The sequence below is a fragment of the Phoxinus phoxinus genome (assembly GCF_949152265.1).
Source record: "Phoxinus phoxinus genome assembly, chromosome: 18".
Taxonomy (NCBI): domain Eukaryota; kingdom Metazoa; phylum Chordata; class Actinopteri; order Cypriniformes; family Leuciscidae; genus Phoxinus; species Phoxinus phoxinus.
This window is the reverse complement of record NC_136893.1, coordinates 22,051,713-22,069,707: the sequence shown is the minus strand read 5'-3', so window position 1 is coordinate 22,069,707 and position 17,995 is coordinate 22,051,713. Positions and strand designations below refer to the sequence as shown.

The 17,995-nt window shown below is 37.5% G+C and overlaps 1 protein-coding gene across 5 annotated transcripts; it reads right to left on the bottom strand.

Moving 5' to 3' along the window:
• Window positions 1-9: 9 nt before the first annotated feature.
• Window positions 10-17,906, bottom strand: g6pd (glucose-6-phosphate dehydrogenase; the record flags this gene model as incomplete). Of its 5 annotated transcripts, XM_079589156.1 has the most annotated exons (14): window positions 306-1,432; window positions 1,519-1,611; window positions 2,802-2,878; window positions 3,037-3,272; window positions 3,861-4,047; window positions 4,597-4,690; window positions 5,049-5,174; window positions 5,343-5,501; window positions 7,230-7,447; window positions 7,538-7,646; window positions 8,051-8,088; window positions 15,174-15,295; window positions 17,272-17,304; window positions 17,858-17,892. In XM_079589156.1, 14 exons carry the CDS (start codon window positions 17,880-17,882, stop codon window positions 1,342-1,344), a joined length of 1,608 nt encoding a protein of 535 aa, XP_079445282.1. In that variant the 3' UTR covers window positions 306-1,341. The 5 variants fall into 5 exon arrangements, with proteins under 5 accessions (XP_079445285.1, XP_079445282.1, XP_079445283.1 ...); XM_079589159.1 differs by lacking the exons at window positions 17,272-17,304; window positions 17,858-17,892 and adding an exon at window positions 17,654-17,851 and having other exon boundaries at window positions 10-1,432; window positions 15,174-15,298; XM_079589157.1 differs by lacking the exon at window positions 17,272-17,304 and having other exon boundaries at window positions 15,174-15,298; window positions 17,858-17,906.
• Window positions 17,907-17,995: the final 89 nt, after the last annotated feature.

Here is a 17,995-nt window from a genome sequence, read left to right as displayed (position 1 = left end):
TGTTTTTTTGCTGTGGAGGATGTGTGTATGACATAACATAAAAACAATGTACTTATTTGTGTACAAAAGTCTCCATAAAGACAACAAAAACCCATTCTGAACCTCCATTCTCCTCATATCCAGAAAAAAAATTACATTCATTACTAAAATCCCAATTACTTTTCCAGGCCTGGACTCCACGATTGTAACATTCAATGTCATATGACCATGGAAAACAGATAGGCTATTCACTCAATGTCTTTTCCAAAACAAAGAGAATATAAACTTAAAGACTAGATGGAAAAAGAAGCAGCAATGAGACACTTGTGAGGCATCTTAGCTATGCTTTATTGTAAAAGTAACTGTCTATTATAATAAAATAGAAAACATAGGGCAGAACTTTTACAGAAAAGTGAAATAGCTCACAGATGTTCAAGCATCACCAAACAAAGAGTTTTCTAAAGTTGTTTAGGCACCCTAACATGATGTTGAAATTCAGTGCTGTCAAAAGCGTACCCTCAATACATATACAGGCTAACAAAGTTGTTTTTTGACACTGGTTCAATGTCTAACTAGTGCTGAAACCAAAAATTATAAAGAGACCATGCCCGTGCGTTTTGAGAGCGATGTAACAAACATCAAAGCTAATCAATAAAGTATTAACAGAGGGTTGTGGCATGTAATACCATTTTACCAAAACATTTGCTTTAATAAGACTAAACATAACCATGGCTCTTTCAGCCAATCAGTGGGAGCCTTAAGACGTGGTGAAATGTCATATACATTCATGTTGTTAAGTAGTGACAAAGACAACATTACCCATACATTCCTAATCCCTGTACGTTTCTGCAACTTTTCTTTTGTGTGGTCCAATTTTACCATTTAAATATAAGATTGCAACAAAATGCATGAAGACAACTATCAGTGCAGGTGTAGAGTGTACTTTTACACCATGCCTCTGCGTATAAACACTTTTAAAAATGGGAGCAGCATTAATGGTAAGACTTGCTTGTGAAAAGAGGAATGCATAACAGAAGCTTTGTTTTTCTTAAGGAATAAAGCATCTGAACACAGGCAGTGTGGAATCGGCATGAATATCACAATGCTGATCAACTGCATAACAAAATGTTGAGTCCACTGAAATATAGAACGATATAATACAAGGAATGTCCTATAAAGCATTATATAACATAATGAGCAGGTTATAATTCAGAACATCCGAAGAAAATTGTGTTTGTAATCTTGTTTGTTGGTCCTTCTTTAAATGAGTGCTTCGAGTGCATCTTCAAATACTTGAAGTGCCCTTTATTTCAGGCGCTCATCTTGGGCTGATGATTTTGAACAGGCTGTCGTCCTCTTCCTTCACAGTTTGTGTGGGTTCACCCATCTGTATGTACCCTCATAGCGAAAGCCCACCTTCTGCACCAGCTCGTCAGCCTCTGCAGGACCACGGCTTTATGAGAGAGAGAGATTATGAGACGCATTACACGTCATGTCACTTTGTCAACGTTCACCTTCAGAAAAATAAGTGTGTTTTACCTCCCGTATTTGTATTTGATGGGCGGCGTCTTTTCTGTCTCGATCTGATGAAGAAGAGGAGTGAAGATTCTCCAGGCTTCCCTCAACTCGTCACTTTAATAAATTAGGTCAAATTCAGAGACGGTTCTTTACATTCTTTAATCACATTTACATTAGTGCGTCACATATTTGTGTATTATGTGTATAAACAAACTGTGTATCTTCAGGGTTTTTAAAAATCAAGTTTAACCTTTTTTTTTTAAAGACCTGCACAAATAAAATTAATACCATAGCCTTTAACCCATTTTTAAGAAATAAATGAGTCAAAATTGTCCTAATTGTTTGTTTTTAGAATGCATAATAACTTCTTTTTGACCCACTGGCTGAATGAAATAGTCTTTCAATCACAAAATGACACACTAAGACACTGTTTTGCTCATATTTATCCAGGGTGCCGATGTTTGTGGAGCCCACTGTGATATGATGAACAAGAAAAGTCTTAATTATCATTTCTAGGTGTTAAATTCAGGGACAGAAAAACAGGAATCACAATATGGCCTAATGTGAGTATTAAACTTCAAAAGGTGATGATTTAATTGCGAGCGCTGCATGTTTCAAAGTAAAAACGTTCTCCAGGCTCGTGGTCAAAGCAGTTCAAGATCAATAAAATACCACACATTTATGCCAAACGATTGCTTATTGATATTCTGTTGATAAATTATGACAATATTGACTTCATAGTAGGGCTGTAAACGATTAATCGCGATTAATCAAATCCAAAATAAAAGTTTGTGTTTACATAATATATGTGTGTGTATTGTGTATAATTATTTTGTATATATAAATACACACATATGCATGTATAAATTTAAGATTTTTATTTTATTTACCGGTATATGTAAAATAGTTCTATTTATATATAATATAAATCATATAAAAACATATGCAGTATATAAATGCAAATATTTCTCAAATATATACATGCATGTGTGTGTATTTATATATACAAAATAATTATACACAATACACACACATATTATGTAAACACAAACTTTTATTTTGGATTCGATTAATCTCGATTAATCGTTTACAGCCCTACTTCATAGTGTTTATTTAATTCCTGCAAACTCATTGGCGTTCTAATAAACGCAGCTGCGTTGTATACACGGGTAAAGTTCAGCACATTCATTGGGATCGAGTGAGGCGTTTACATGAAGGCTTTTCAGTCCGACTGAGTCATTAATGCAAATGCTAACCTTTTATTTGTGTGCATGAAAACACACAGTAGCTTGTAAGAAACTCACCTGCGTACAAAATGCATCTGACTGCCACAAAAGACATCCAAAATCAGACGTTCATAAGCATCAGGCAGCTTAACATCCTTTGTGAAGAGAATAAGAGAAATGTACATTTATAAAGAGAAGTAACTTTAATAAAGATTGGTTAATTTCTTCAAAACAAAAAACAAACACTTTTATACATTTGATGGCCAAAGTTGTCTAATAGGATAAAAGCATACAGTATGGATGTCTGTTTTACCCTGTATCTGCTGTGGTAGGTCAGGTCCAGCTCCGTCTCCTCCGGACTGAAGTAGACTCCGGGTTTCTTGCTCATCATCTTGGCGTAGATGGCCTCGTTGGGCTGCACGCGGACCACCAACTCGTTCCGCCTGCACTGAGATTCAAAGATGTCTCCGGGAACATCGGTGAACTGCAGCCTCACCTCTGCCTTCCTCTCATTCAGAGCCTTTCCACACCTGAGGATGAAGGGAACCCCTGGAGAGAGAGAGAGAGAGAAAGCTTGATGATATACACATTATATACACAACACATTCAGGAAGAAAATAAAATAAATGCTGTACTCTTGAACTTTGAATTCATCAAAAAATCCAGAAGCAAATCATCATGTGACACTGAAGACTGGAGTAACGATGCTGAATATTCAGCTCACAGGAACAAATTACATTTTAAAATATATTCAACTAGAAAACTGTTATTTTAAACTGTAATAATATTTCACAAAATTACTCTTTTTTATTGTAGTTTTGACTAAAATGCAGCCTTGGTGAGCATAAGACACTTCTTTCAAAAACATTCAAATGAAACGTTTGAAGTTAATTTTGTATTTTAAGCCAAAAAACAATTTATTTCAAGACCAAGGTGTTAGTACAGCTTCAAATGTCCTCATTTAATTCAGCACAAATGCTGCTCTTACTTCCAGAAAGAGGCACATCTCCAATTGTCTCAGAAAGGTCAGATTGTAAATATTTGCTTATATTTGATTGTAAATAGTTACTCTGTTGAGCGCATACTCTGTGTTTATCTAATCATGTGTGTTAGTAAAGCTCAGTGTGCATCACTTACCATCCCAGCGTTCATTCTTTACATAAAGCACTGCAGTGGCAAATGTAGCCTGAGTGGAGCCTTTAGGGACAGTGGCGTCATCTAGATAACCCAGTTTAGCCTCTCCTTCTCCATCTGGATCTCCCACGTACTGACCCAAGACCACGTCTGACAGAGAGACCGATTCAATGCACTTCAGCACCTTCACCTGTAGGGGGACACGCAGAGCATTATAAAACAGGCAGGCAGAAATCTACAATACATTACAGAAAGAGGCAGCAGAGATCATTCCCATTTATCGTAGCAACAGCAGTTCAGTTGCTTCATGAACACATTTCTTCATGCCATGTGACTGAACACAAACTATAAATCACAACCCTCTGCAGCAGACAGAGAAAAAAGTAAAAAGTAACTAAACAAAACAGCAAAACAAAGCATTGCAGAACAAAAAAAAATAAAAAAAATGAAACGGAAAAAAATGGTATTACACATAATTAGCAGAAATGCACATCTGTAAAAAATTATTAAATTATAAACCAAAAATAAATATTATCCAGACACAATCTTGGAGCCAAAACCTTAATTTATGCTTGCTTTAGTCCGCCAACCTTTTATGCTAATGGTTAACTACAAGACAGCGGTGATGGACGGATAAATGTGATTTATTTGATCCTCAAGGCTAAATTCCAGATCGTTCGGATAAGTGGCATAAGAGTGATGCGTGCACACACAGCTGATTGGCCGACCGGCTCGTTACCTTCTCGTCCCTAACATCATCAGAGCTGGTGGATGCGGGCTTCTCCATGGCAACCAGAGAGAGCATCTGCAGCAGGTGGTTCTGCATCACATCACTGGAGACAGAACAGAGGAATACATTAGAATTGCAAAATCCACTCAGCCTTTGAAGAGGATCCTCATGCACAGGAAGTGCAATGGATATTTAAACACCTTTTTCATATTTGTCTTTGAAATAATGTGCATTTTATCTTTGTTTCTTTTTACAGACTACTTTTATAGTGCTTCACACCAGAAAGCATTATAAAAAAATAAAAAAAATAAAAAAAATCTCCTTTTGTGTTCCATAGAGGAAAAAAAAATCAGGATAAATGATGCGGAATTCATCTTTGGTAGACTATCCTTTTATAAGTTTTAACATCTATGAAATATCACATGTGCAAAATCATCTCAAAGCAAGGAAACTTGACTAACCGAATGATACCAAAATCGTCGAAATATCCTCCCCGGCCCTGGGTACCAAACGGCTCTTTGAAGGTCAGAACCACGCATGCCACACTGTCCCGGTTCCATATGGGGCCAAATATCCGGTTTCCAAACCTTTAAGGAAACAGGAGAGTAACCCATGACTAACAAGAGACAGAAACAGAGGAACAGCTTCCCAATGGAGTTTAACCCTTAATTATTCATAAATGACAACTGTGTGTGACAGCCAGTGAAAAGCGGAAGGCAGAGCGGGATGAAGAGGAGAATGATGAGCAGACAGACCTGAGGACCATGAGGTTCTGGACCATCTCTTTGCCTAGGTAATGGTCTATCCGGTAAATCTGTTCCTCGGTGAAGAGAGAAAAGAGATGACTGGATAACTCCTCTGAGCTCTGCAAGTCATGGCCAAACGGCTTCTCCACGATGATCCTGTTCCAGCCTCTACCAGACATACAAACACAAGACAACATTTTAACAAGGCCTTTGCCAAGGCAAATCCACATACACTTAGAAAACTACAGAAACAGAAACTACAGCTCATATCTAGCCAGTGATATTTTAGTACATATTATGGTACTTTTAAAAATCAGCCTTTTTATATATTTTCATATGCTTTTTTCTGTGCTTTTGTCATTTTTATATTTTAATATTTCTATTTAACTTCATTTCAGTTTTAGTAATTTTAGCACTTTAACTTATTTTATTTCAGTTAGTTGCCAATGCAACACTTTATGTTTTTTAATTTTTCATAAAATTTTAATTAATTTCAGGCATCATTGCAGTTGTGGCTAAAGCATTTAAAGTAACATTAGTTACACAATCAGATTACTTTTTCAAGTAACTAGTAAAGTAACATTATTTTTAAAATATCAGAGTTACTTTTTCAAATTAGTAACGCAAGTTACTGTTTTCAATATTCAGATTCAGTATTCCTCAAGAAAAATTAATAAAAACGGTTAAATGCAAACAGAGAATATTACACAAACCTGCAATAATATTTTTTTTTTAAATAATACAAATGTACTTTATGTATTTAATCTCACTTTATTAACTAACGTCTTTGATATCAATGACACAATTCATTCAACCATACAAATAAGCTAAAATGACTTTAGATAAACATGCGTTTCATTTAGATGTTTTTATTGCTAAAGTAAAAGTGTTGAACTTTCTTCTTCTGCTCATCTGCGATCCAGAACGGCAGCACAGCTGAGAGGTTTGTTAGAGATGCGCCCTCTACTGTACATGCATGAATTTACATTACAGCCTGAAGCTTATTCATTCCACTTGTGCCAAAAATAGCTTAATAATAAACTTCTTCATTAAAAACAAATCAAGCAAGCCCATCCCAAAAAAAAAACTAAGTGACGCAAAGGAAACACTACATTACTTTTCATAAAATGTAACCAAGTAATATTTAGTTACTTTTTAGGGAGTAGCATATTATTGTAACGCATTACTTCTAACTTTCCCTAGCACTGATTTCAGCTTCGTTTCAATTAATAGAAACGATTTGTAATGGTTTAGTCATTAATAGCAACACTATCTAGCGAGATTTGGAATGAAGGATATAGAGAGTACTGAATGTCAGCTTGTTTATTTTGCCCAAGAGCATGACCTATGCAAGTCCACACGTCACACATGCTGAAGACTCGTTCAATGAAAAACACCTCAAAGCTTCATCTTATTGATCTGCCTGCAGACAGTAGTTATAATAAACGCTCAGACTATTTTCTATACCGTTTTAGCTACAGCGAAACCATCATGTTTTAATGATCAATCTGTGTCACTCGTCCATGTATTATATGTAGCTTGTGTTACTTTGTAATGCTTAATCTTTGAAACAACCCAATAAATTCATTACACATTTTACCTTTACAATTCAAAATAGTCTTAACTTTTTTTCTTAAATTAGAAAAGAAGAAAAAAGCAGTTAAGAATTTGTGAATCCGGCCCTTGGTCCCTACAAATGGCTCAGGTGCCTCCCTTCAATTAGAGTATATGGGGATTTTTTGACAGTCAGGTCGAAATTGTAAGTTTGACTGCCTAGAAAAGTCCGTCGCATAACCGCTCACCTACTTTTGGACACATCTTGCCTTGTATTAAGAACATAAAACGCATAGTTAAGCAAAAATTTAACAAAAGCAACTGCATGCGTTCGCTCCTCACTTGGTGCTCATGCATTGATGTTTGATGTTCTTGGTGACGTCGTGGTAGACGCTGGGCGGCAGGGCCAGGTAGAAGAGCCGGTTGGCCTCGGCTCCTCCAGGCAGGGACAGCAGGTGAGTGTTCAGGTTAGCGAAAGACGACTCCTCCACGTACTTGCCGCTGATGTAAGAGTTTCGACTGAAGAACGCAGCGAGGCGCTCTGCCTCAGAGTCGACCGCCTGAAGGGAGGAAAAAAACAGAGGATGTATGAACACGAACACACACGGTAAGCAGACAACAGTGCACATGGAGAAAACTCGAGCGCTAACCTTCATGTAGGGCATGCAGGCCGTGCGTATGGCATCCACGGTCAGATCGGAACGAGCATAGCCCACAAAATATGTCTGTTCGGGGAGAAGACCGTCTCTGAACAACCACCTATGGAGAGAAACAGAAATAAATAGACATACACTATAGTTAAAAATATATATTTTAAAGATATTGCTACTTTTATTCAGCAAGGAATCCTGAAAATGTTTTAACATTGATAATAATAAATGTTTCTTGAGCACCAAATTATCATATCAGAATGATTTCTGGAGGATCACGTGACACTGAAAATTCAGCTTTGATCAGAGGAATAAATTATATTTTATCATATTCAAACAGAAAAGTTACTTTAAAATGTAATATTTCGCTATTTATGGTCAAATAAATGCAGCCTTGTTGAGCATTAGAGACTTTACAAGATCACTTTAAAAACGTATCAACCCTAAAATGATGAACTGTAGTAGGCTATATAGTAAATAATAGTAGGCGTGAAGTGAAGTTAGAGGACTCACCACAAAGTTGGGTAGATTTTCTTTTTGGCCAGATCTCCCTACAAAAAGAACATGTTGCATCCACCACAATTAATTAATGTTGGCTCAATTACACAAACCGTCACACTTCACTATACACTGTATACAGGGTTTCATTGTGCAATATTTTCAAAACTAGATCATTACAACAGAGTCTCAAAGAGAAAAGCTGGTCTGAGATCAGTGTTAATTGATCTAAAAGGATAAATTATGATCCCATTCAACATTTTTAAACAAATTACTTAAAATAACAAATCTATGAGATTGTTTATTTTATTCGAACAACATCTTTAGGGAGTGTCCGATCACCATTGGCAATCCTCGTTTTATATTTAGTCAACTGTCACAATGACATGGCTCAGTGATTTAAAGGGGTCATGACATGAAAAATAATATTTGATCTTTTGACAAATAAGAGGTCTTTGTACCATTAAAACATCCTGCAAGTTTCTGAGCTTAAAAAGTCCTCCTCATTATAGAGAAAGCATTTATTTGATCAAGCTCCAAAAACGTCTCGTTTTGATATTGTGGGATATGTGACGACACATATATTTGCATATGACCGCCTCCAGAGCAAGACATCGACGAATAGCTTTACATCATCGCACAATAGGCCCCGCCCATTAGCGTTCAGTCGTTTAACAGCTGTCTATACCAGACGCGAGTGCAAAGGCAAATAAAACCCATTATACGTTGGAGATTTCTATGTTTGTACTGCGAATTTGACTGCAGAGTGTTTTGTAAATGAGGCACAGTATAATGGAGAGTTCACCCAAAAAAAACTTTTTAAAATTTACTTCGTTGGAATGGTACGAAACTTGGTCGTTTTTGGCACTTGCTATGCGAACACACACACAAAAATAATAGGGAACACTTCTGTTCCCCACATTGGAAATGAATGGGAGACGAATTTCATCTAGTGAAAACTTTTGGTACTGCGGCCAAACTAAATCTTACCGAAAGCAAATTTTTTGAGATATCAAGCTCAAATTTGGAACAACTTATTTCGATTTATGGCTTTGATTGTCTTGCAGTTTTGGAGGAAAACGTGTTTTTGAAAATATATATTTTGTAAAAAACAAACAAAAACAAAAAAACAGCATTTTGTTCATTTTTCATAATTAAAGTAACAATTAACTTTTTAAAAACTTTTTTCATTTCAGCAATAATTTGCCAAGAGTCGTCTTTGAAAAGAGATCAAACTTAAGTCTAAAGCATTCAAGATTTACAACAGTTTAAGTTGGATATTTCATTTTCAGGTCTATGTATTTATAATGTATTTATTTACTTTTTGAGCAGAGTAAATCAAATCCCCTAAAAGTCACAGCCTGTTAAAACATTATCGAACTAAAATATAGTACATTCATTTCATAAAAAAGTAGGTAATAGGCACTCCTTAAAAACTAATCATTTCATTCAGACAGAGGGTCAGATTGTTTGATGCCAGCTACCTCGGCTATATTCACGATTAAAATCTTTTTTTTTTTTTATCGTAGATAAAATTTCTAAAACTAGACCTGGTCTGTCTTCATTCAAAATCTTTTGACAAAGGGTCAGAATGAAGGTTGTAAAGAGACATTCTTCCACATACATTTGTTTTTATTGAGGAAAGAAAACGTTATTAACCTTCCTTAAAGGACAAGTTCGGTACTTTACACTTAAAGCCCTGTTTACAGACCGTATCTGATGAAATAGAACGGTTAAGATTACAATTTGGACACATGCTGCTGTCGCGAGAATTTTAGGTTTATTTAGCTTTTGTGGACCTATTTTGCCAAACGTGTCACACCCAGATTCTTCCGTTGAGAGCTTGAATAATAGACACTCCAGCGGCGGAGTAATACCACACCTCACTCAGCACATTCAATACAAGTCATGGAGTTGGACAAAAACTACGATAAAACCTGTTGGAAAGCATCTTTTTCAGCTATTTTTTTTGGAACCGTATCAGTGAACACCCCTGACCACTCGGTGAGTTTCACGTCTTTGTAAACGAAAGTTTAATGTGTTTTAGGAAGGAATCTTCCAGTGCACATAGACAACCATTGTGGGGGTGAGGGGGGAAAGCGATATAAACCTAAAATTCTCGCGACAGCAGCATGTGTCCAAAGTTTAATCTTAACCGTTCTATTTCATCAGATACGATCTGTAAACAGGGCTTTAAGTGTAAAATACCGAACTTGTCCTTTAAGTAAACGTCATGTCATGACCCATTTAGGAATCAAATCATAATGAACTGCCTGCCTAAAAAGCCGTCTAGGCCATAACAGTCTTGTCCGAACATGCCTATGAAGCACCAAATTGCACCAATTTCTGTGGAACCGGTGACTCCTGTCATAAAAACAGCTGAATATAAAGATGACTATTAGATATACATATCTAAAAGATACAAACACGCAACACACACAAGAACAGATAAAATGACATTTAAAAAAACAAAACAAATACAACAGTCAACCCATCCCAGCCTCAACGTGACTCAATCATCTCAATGCAAAGGTCATTGATGTGAGCAGATCTGCTCCACACCCATGCAGACACATGAGAAACACTCTGTGCACCGTGAGACAGCACTATTCTGTGTGTCTTGGCTGAAATACAGCACTGCGCGAGAGTCCCATCAGTCGACAAACCGTTCGCTATTTAACCAATCTATCACTCCAGCTGATTTGCTGTGGTGAAAAGCACTCTGTAATGGTGACTTGACAAAAATCAATCCACATTGATTTTGTAACTTATGAACAATGCAGAATAATCATACTTAAACAAACATGCAAAAACTTAGCAACCAGATAAATCCTAAAGTATGTATTTGCTCTGCTAGTGACTACAGTGTTTCCACAAATAAAATAAAAAAGCTGTGTTTGTTGTGTTCATAACTGATGAATGTGTATCTCTGTGATCCTGGAGTGTAAACAGCAGAGCATGCCTGTGGAAAGCCAGAGGCTACGGGTCTGGGTCTTGATAGATTCAACAAGGTGCTGGAAACGTTCCTCAGATATTGTGGTCTATATTGTCATGAAAGCATCAAGCAGTTTTACTGCAGATTTGTCAGCTGCTATGATGTTAAATCTCCCGTTCCAGCACATCCCGAAGCTGCTCTATTGCGATGCTGAATTGGTACTAAGAAGCCCAAAGAAAATATACCACAGATATGTCGTTTACGACAACTTCTGACTCTAATATCTGAATGTTGCAACAGAAATTGACACTCAAAAGACCAGGCAACGTTTTTCCAAACTTCTAGTTTTGGTCAGCCTGTGTGAATTGTAGCCCCAGTTTGCCGTTCTCCTCTGACAGGAGTGTCACCGGTGTGTGTTCTGCTGCTGTAGCTCTTCTGCTGCAAGCTTTGACATGTTCAGAGATGCTCTTCTGCAGATCTCAGAAGTATCGAGTGTTTATTTGAGTTGCTGATGTCTTTCTATCAGCTGAACCAGTCTGGTCATTCTCCTCTGATCTCTTGCATCAACAAGGCATTTTCATCCACAGAACTGCCGCTCACTGGATATTTTCTCTTTTTAGACCATTCTCTGTAAACCCTAGAGATAGATTTGTGTGAAAATCCCAGTAGACCAACAGTTTCTGAAATACTCAGACCAGCCCGTCTGACACCAACAACCATGTCATCTTTAAAGAAAAATCTTCACTTTTCTTCCCCATTCTGACGCTCAATTTGAACTTCAGCAGATCGTCTTGACCATGTCTACATGCCTAAATGCGTTGAGTTTCTGCCATGTGATTGGCTGATTAGATATCTCCGTTAACGAGCAGTCGAACGGGTGTACCTTATAAAGTGGCCATTAACTCACTAATGTGTAATCTTATTTACATTCACAAAATAAAATATTTTTTAGCACAACACAATATTTTGAGATGTTCCTGTGTTTCATTTACAAATGCATTCAAGGACATTTGCTTTAGCTTCATATTTTAACCCAGCAAATCATTAAACTGTCTTTAAAATGAAAGCTAATGTTGTTTGAGACAAATGTGATTATATGACTGGCTGGGGTGCTGAATGCAAGTGGCTCAAGGCCAGACAAATCAGGTGATGTTGCATCAGGATTTTGACACGGTTACTGAAAGGATTCAATGTTTATCATTATGCCACAAACCTTTGCAACCCCATGTCAAACATCCATCTTTCCAACCCCACCCTCATCCCAAACACACAAGCCAGCTCTTTCACCTCTCTCTCCACACTAACTGAAAGAAAAGTGCTGACAGAGTTATATTGCGTAACCCAGCTCACTAGCACCTATTTAAAAACCCAAACAATAAGAACAGGAAAAGCCAACAGAGACAAAGATCTTTCACAGAGCAGTTGTGTAAAATTGACTAATAAAAAGAACAAAATAAGGAGGAACAAGGAAAAGCAAGCTGAAAAAAGGAGGAAGAGGGTTTAAATTTCATCACTAAAAGATGAGAAGGGGAAAACACTCTTGTGAGAAGTGCAAAAGCCTGACCAACTGGAATGCAAACTTCACTTTTTAATTTGTGATGTTTTGCATTTAGATGCATGCCAAACCTTATCAAGGCTGTCTAGACAAGGCTTTCGTCATGTCCAGCCAATCACAGACCTTCAGTCACCACACCTGACCAATCACACCTGACCAAAGGCCATAAGCTGTGAACTGAACTGCTGAATTACTCAACCACCCAGCCTTATGTTGACAACAGCCATTCATGGTTGCTTAATTTCAGTTGTACTTCCTTCTACAAAACACCAAGGCCATTGTACAAATTCAGAGAAATCAGAGACTTTCTTTCTTTATTGGACTAGCAGTAAACCGGCTGTGCTGTAAAAACATGAGGTGTGCGATACTAAAGACACTACCATGAACTAGTAGGAATCAGGAACTTGAAATAGGTCAGATTTAGGGCAAATTGGCAATGGCAACTTTTTGACAATCATTTCAATGAATATGTCTACATGCACATCAAATTCTGTTAAAGGTCTATATTCGGGTTGCAGTCATATTCCCAATCCGATGTTTATATGCGTACATGCAGCGGAATATTCCTGTGTATTTTCCACAATAATTTAATCAGGACTGACTAATTACATATATCTCCTTTCAACAAATTTTACAACAACAGTTTACATGCAACCACTTTCTGATTATAGGCATATTCTGGGGAATTGTAATTTGTGGGATCAGAATATTGTCTTAATTTGGGCGATTGGAGTGCGCCGTTTACACGATTAGGGTAAGCGTACCTATTAAGCCCACCAAAATCTAAGTCTAGGTTTTTTTCATAGATATTGACATGGTTTATAAGAAAATGTATTTGTTAAAATGCAAGATTAATCTCACATTTGAAAATGTATTTATTAGTTGATGTACATTTTAGAATATAAAATTAAGATATTTTATGAATAAAGTCAGAAGTCTGGCATGGGCTTAATTGGTACTTTGGCACCATTTAAGCCCGCATGTGTTCCAAATAAGCCCACATCATGATTGATTTATACAATATAATTATTTGTATTATTTTTTAATAAGTAAAACATTGATATATTTATTCAGTGACAGGGAAGCATTTAAAAAAGTAATTTTGCTAATGTTTGATTAGAGCCCTGGGTGTGATTGGTAGGTGCTAGTGGTAGGGGGTCCAGGCCGGTGGTCTGGAGCCTTCAGTCGGCTTGACTCTGGAGCATCTCAGGAGCCAAGCCGAGTTGCGGATCCATACTCTTGGCTTTCAGGGGGTATTCTAGTGGGCACCCCATGCCGGGAGTATAGAGCCTTAAATTGGCTTGATTCTGGAGTTATGCCTGGTCAAAGCTGGAACTTTGACCGAGTGTATCCTGGGAAGGAAGCCGAGTTGGGATTGGTTAGGGGGGTCCACTAGTGGTCCTCCCATGTCCTAAGTATGGAGCCTTGAGTCGGCTTGGTTCCACATGAAGTCAAAATTCCACATGAAGTATCCAATTAATAGTCCATTAAACAATTTCTCTCACAAAGTTGATTAAACTTTGTAATTTGAGGGATTCCTCAATGAAACACATAAGGTGGGCTTAAATGGTTCCACTGTCAGTAAAGGTGAAAAAAAGACAGTTTACCTTTAAAAATATATAATGTATGTTTACACAGACATGCAAGGAGCTTAAATATACTGTGGACTAAGCATCATAGTAATTTCCATTGTGCCCACATTGAGAAATGTTATGTTTTTTTCATTCAAGGTTAGCTTGTGTTGACTCTAGTTTGCATGCGTTTTATGGCGCTGTACCATTTAAGCCCATCTTTAAAAAAAGTTAATTTATGAAAATAATCTTCCCAACAAAACAATTTATGATGTATTTATTTGTAAATTAATGTAAAATAAATCACAAAATATTTAGTGTTTGTAGTTCACATGCTTAATTCTTCAGCAGTCTATCTTCCAGTAAGGCTAATGGTTTGACCTTGAGATTAGCTTTGAGCGCAAACTAATAAAATTCATCTTTCCATTTAAAGGAAAATTATTTAAAATTATGAATTATTATTTGTTCATACACAAAAAACAATACATTTATCTCTTATTTGACATAAAATCAATGTAATTACCAAAAGAATGGCTGAAAATTGCAGAAATGTGTTGATTTCTGAAGGGTCCAGAAACACCAAAGTTTTTGGGTGTCTTTGTTTGAGGTCCCCTGAGACCGCATGCACATGAGTGGGGCTAACTTAACATTGCCAAATGTGTTTAACATGCAATAAGAAATGTCAGGTAAGTTACAAATCACTGGATTGGTTAAAATAAGGAGCAGCAAAAAATATGATTTTCTCTTTTTTATATTAGACTTCAAAGATGAAAGTGGGCTTAAAGGGTACATGGGCTTAATAGGTACACTTACCCTACATCAATTAACAGAATACTGCCAAATTCTGATTACTATCAGAACACTGCGCGCATGCAAGTGTAGTCACTGTAAAAAATAAAGTAAGTGTCCCAAATACATGATTTCACACTCATTTTTGGTTTGTCAATCGATGCAACGTGCTCAAAATGAGTGACAATTCAAGGCTGCAGAGGAGATTGTGTCAATTCCTCATTATTAGAGACAGAGATATTAAAATACTCCACACACACACACACACACACACACACTGGGACTCACCGAAGCACCCATGATGATGAAGATGTGCACGTCGGACTGGTGAAACTCCACATCGTCGTGCAGCTCTTGCCTCAGTTGCCCAAACACTTCTGAGCGTGAGAGGGGAAGGGTGCTCATCTTGTCTGCTAAGAGGTCAGGGAAAGATTAAAGTGCAGGAACTCAGTCTCATGTTGTCCTTGTGTTCATACAGTCAGATACAAAAGTGTTTATGAATTTATAGCTTTCTGGCGTTATATTACAGATGTATAATTTCCAGTTATAATTGCAAATAAAAAAAACAATTTTGCTTAAAGGGATACATCACCTCTGGAAAGATGAATGTGTAATTAAAATGGGTCATTTATGTAGTAGAAATGTGAAATTATTTCTAGACTGAGAAAAGCCAGAAAATTTATTTTTGGCTCATGTGGATGAAAGCTCCCAACTCCCATAATGCACTTGCTTCGCTGCCCTACGAGGCCAAGCCACGGCTACCGGTAAGAGCGCAGTTAAACAACAAGGCTAGGCTACTAGTTGACTTGAAACTTAAAAGACGCCATTTTATCGTGAGTCTCCGTGACGAGTCTTCCCGGGATTTCGAGATCGCCCAAAATGTCCAGGATTCGTTTTTACGTTCTACAGTCGCCATTCCTCATGTTTACTGTGGCGAGCAGGACGAGACTGGCGGCCGCGGGAGAACGACGCGAGGCCAGTGGCGTGATTACTGATGAGCGACACCTGTGAGACACACTGGTCTCGTATCTTTCACGGAGGAGCGGGATTTTTCTTAGCAATGTTAAAACGCACATCAACCGATCACTTGTTTAGCGTTCATGTAAACACTACATTCACTACAATCGGAATGAATTCAGTTAGATTGAAACAAAAGCTGTGCATGTAAACAATGAATGGTGACTGCAGAAAGCAAAAGCCGAATCCCGGACATTTTGAACGATCTCGACGGCCGGACATGTCCGGGAAAAAGAGGATTCCACAGAACAAGAGGCTGTTAGCTTAGCGTCCAAATAAAAGATGGCTGACACTATTGTGCATTCTGTGAGTGAGATCCCACCCTCTAAGGGCGGGTTGAAAACATGCGGATCTAGCGCCTTCTACTGGCTGTAGTCTCTAGCCTCTGGCCAAAAAAATCCTCATATGACGCAAAATGACGATTTTTTCCAGACAAAAAAAATTCATAAATCTCTTGTCTCAGGGGGTCATCATGAGGGAGGGAAGCACGGTAATTCGAAAATACTACAGGTTTTCTACTGATACAAAGCTTAATGCTAAATCCTGAAGTATCCCTTTAAGAAAAGCAATTATTGGACAGACGTGGGGGCCGGTTACTGATGAGGAATCTACCAACCTTTCTTTTATTTTAAGGGAAGATTTATATTTGAATAAGCATTTCCGTGTAAGTGAAAATCATTTTTTATGTTACATGACAAATAACAAAAATATGTTTCTAAAAATAAAGGTTTTACACATAAAAATTATGTACTTATTTGAGATCAAGATGGTAGATATAATGCTAATAAATACAGTACATAAAGCAATTTAATGACAACAAATTGACAGCAAGAACACTTTTAAACATTATTTTCTCAATCCCCAATTATTATTTTTTAGTAGTATAGAAAAGGTTTTAGGCACTTGGTAGATTGTTTGGACAAATAAGGAAGTACATGTCCGTTAAATCACCAACCTCTAAATTGATAAATTAATAAATAAATAGGTACATTACTACAGGCACACAGATTCACACTCTAACGGTGTTCTCCAAGGCACTTTGACTAAAGCTACCAAACACACAAAGTACAGTGTCAACAAATATTAAACAAGCAACACAATATCAACAAATGACACATCAGAGCAAGCTTGTAGTAAATGTAAATGGCTTCAATATGAAAACTAGACCTACAGTAAATGCCGAAGAATATACTCTATGAAAAGGTTTGCATTTGCTAAGGTATTTCATTTAATTTTGCCAATGCCGAGTCATTTGGGGAACAGACGTACAAACACTGACTATAGCTGTTCTAACAATAGACTAGTCTAGTAATTTGACAAGTCACATCACATAGCTATTTGCATTGGGATGACAAACACACAGTCCTACCAGTGTGTTCAGGCACTGTAGTGTGTGCTCTCTCTGTGGCATGCAGGAGAGATAAAGGTATAAACTGACACAAAAACACAAGCTTTCACAACCCACACACTCTGTCTGTCTCTCTCTCTCTCTCAACTTACCATAATGTTATTAGCACAATCCCTTATTTAACAGGGCTCAGCCTGACACTGACTGGAATAACAGCTTGCTAATGATTTCAAGCAAAGCATCACATTCACAACAAATGCTTTAAACAAACAGTTATCTAGAATGAATTTAAAATCACCTGCTATAAGGCAAAGTTAGTGTTAGTTGTGGTTAGAGCTGCTGACGTTAGAAACCAGCAGAACCACACACACACACACACACTGCATAACAACGTGGTACTTACATTTAGTGCTCTTTACTAAACAAAACAAAAATACCAGGATGTAAAAGCTAAACTTATAGAGTTGTACCGGGCTCGCTGTGTATGAGCGAGGAGATGAAACATTAGCGACTACAGTGACATTTTTTTTTAAAGACAGTTTCCTCCTTCCCTGTTAAAACGACACGGCGGGACTCAGTGATTTTATTGGTGTAGAGAGGAACTCACCAGCGCTCGCTCGACTGCCCATCATCGCTCGAGCATGTGACGTCAGCCGCGTAACTGCGCGCGAGCAAAAGGGAGGTGGGCGGGGCCATACGGCAAGAGGGCGGGGCTTGTAGACGACGAACCAATCACGGTGGCGAT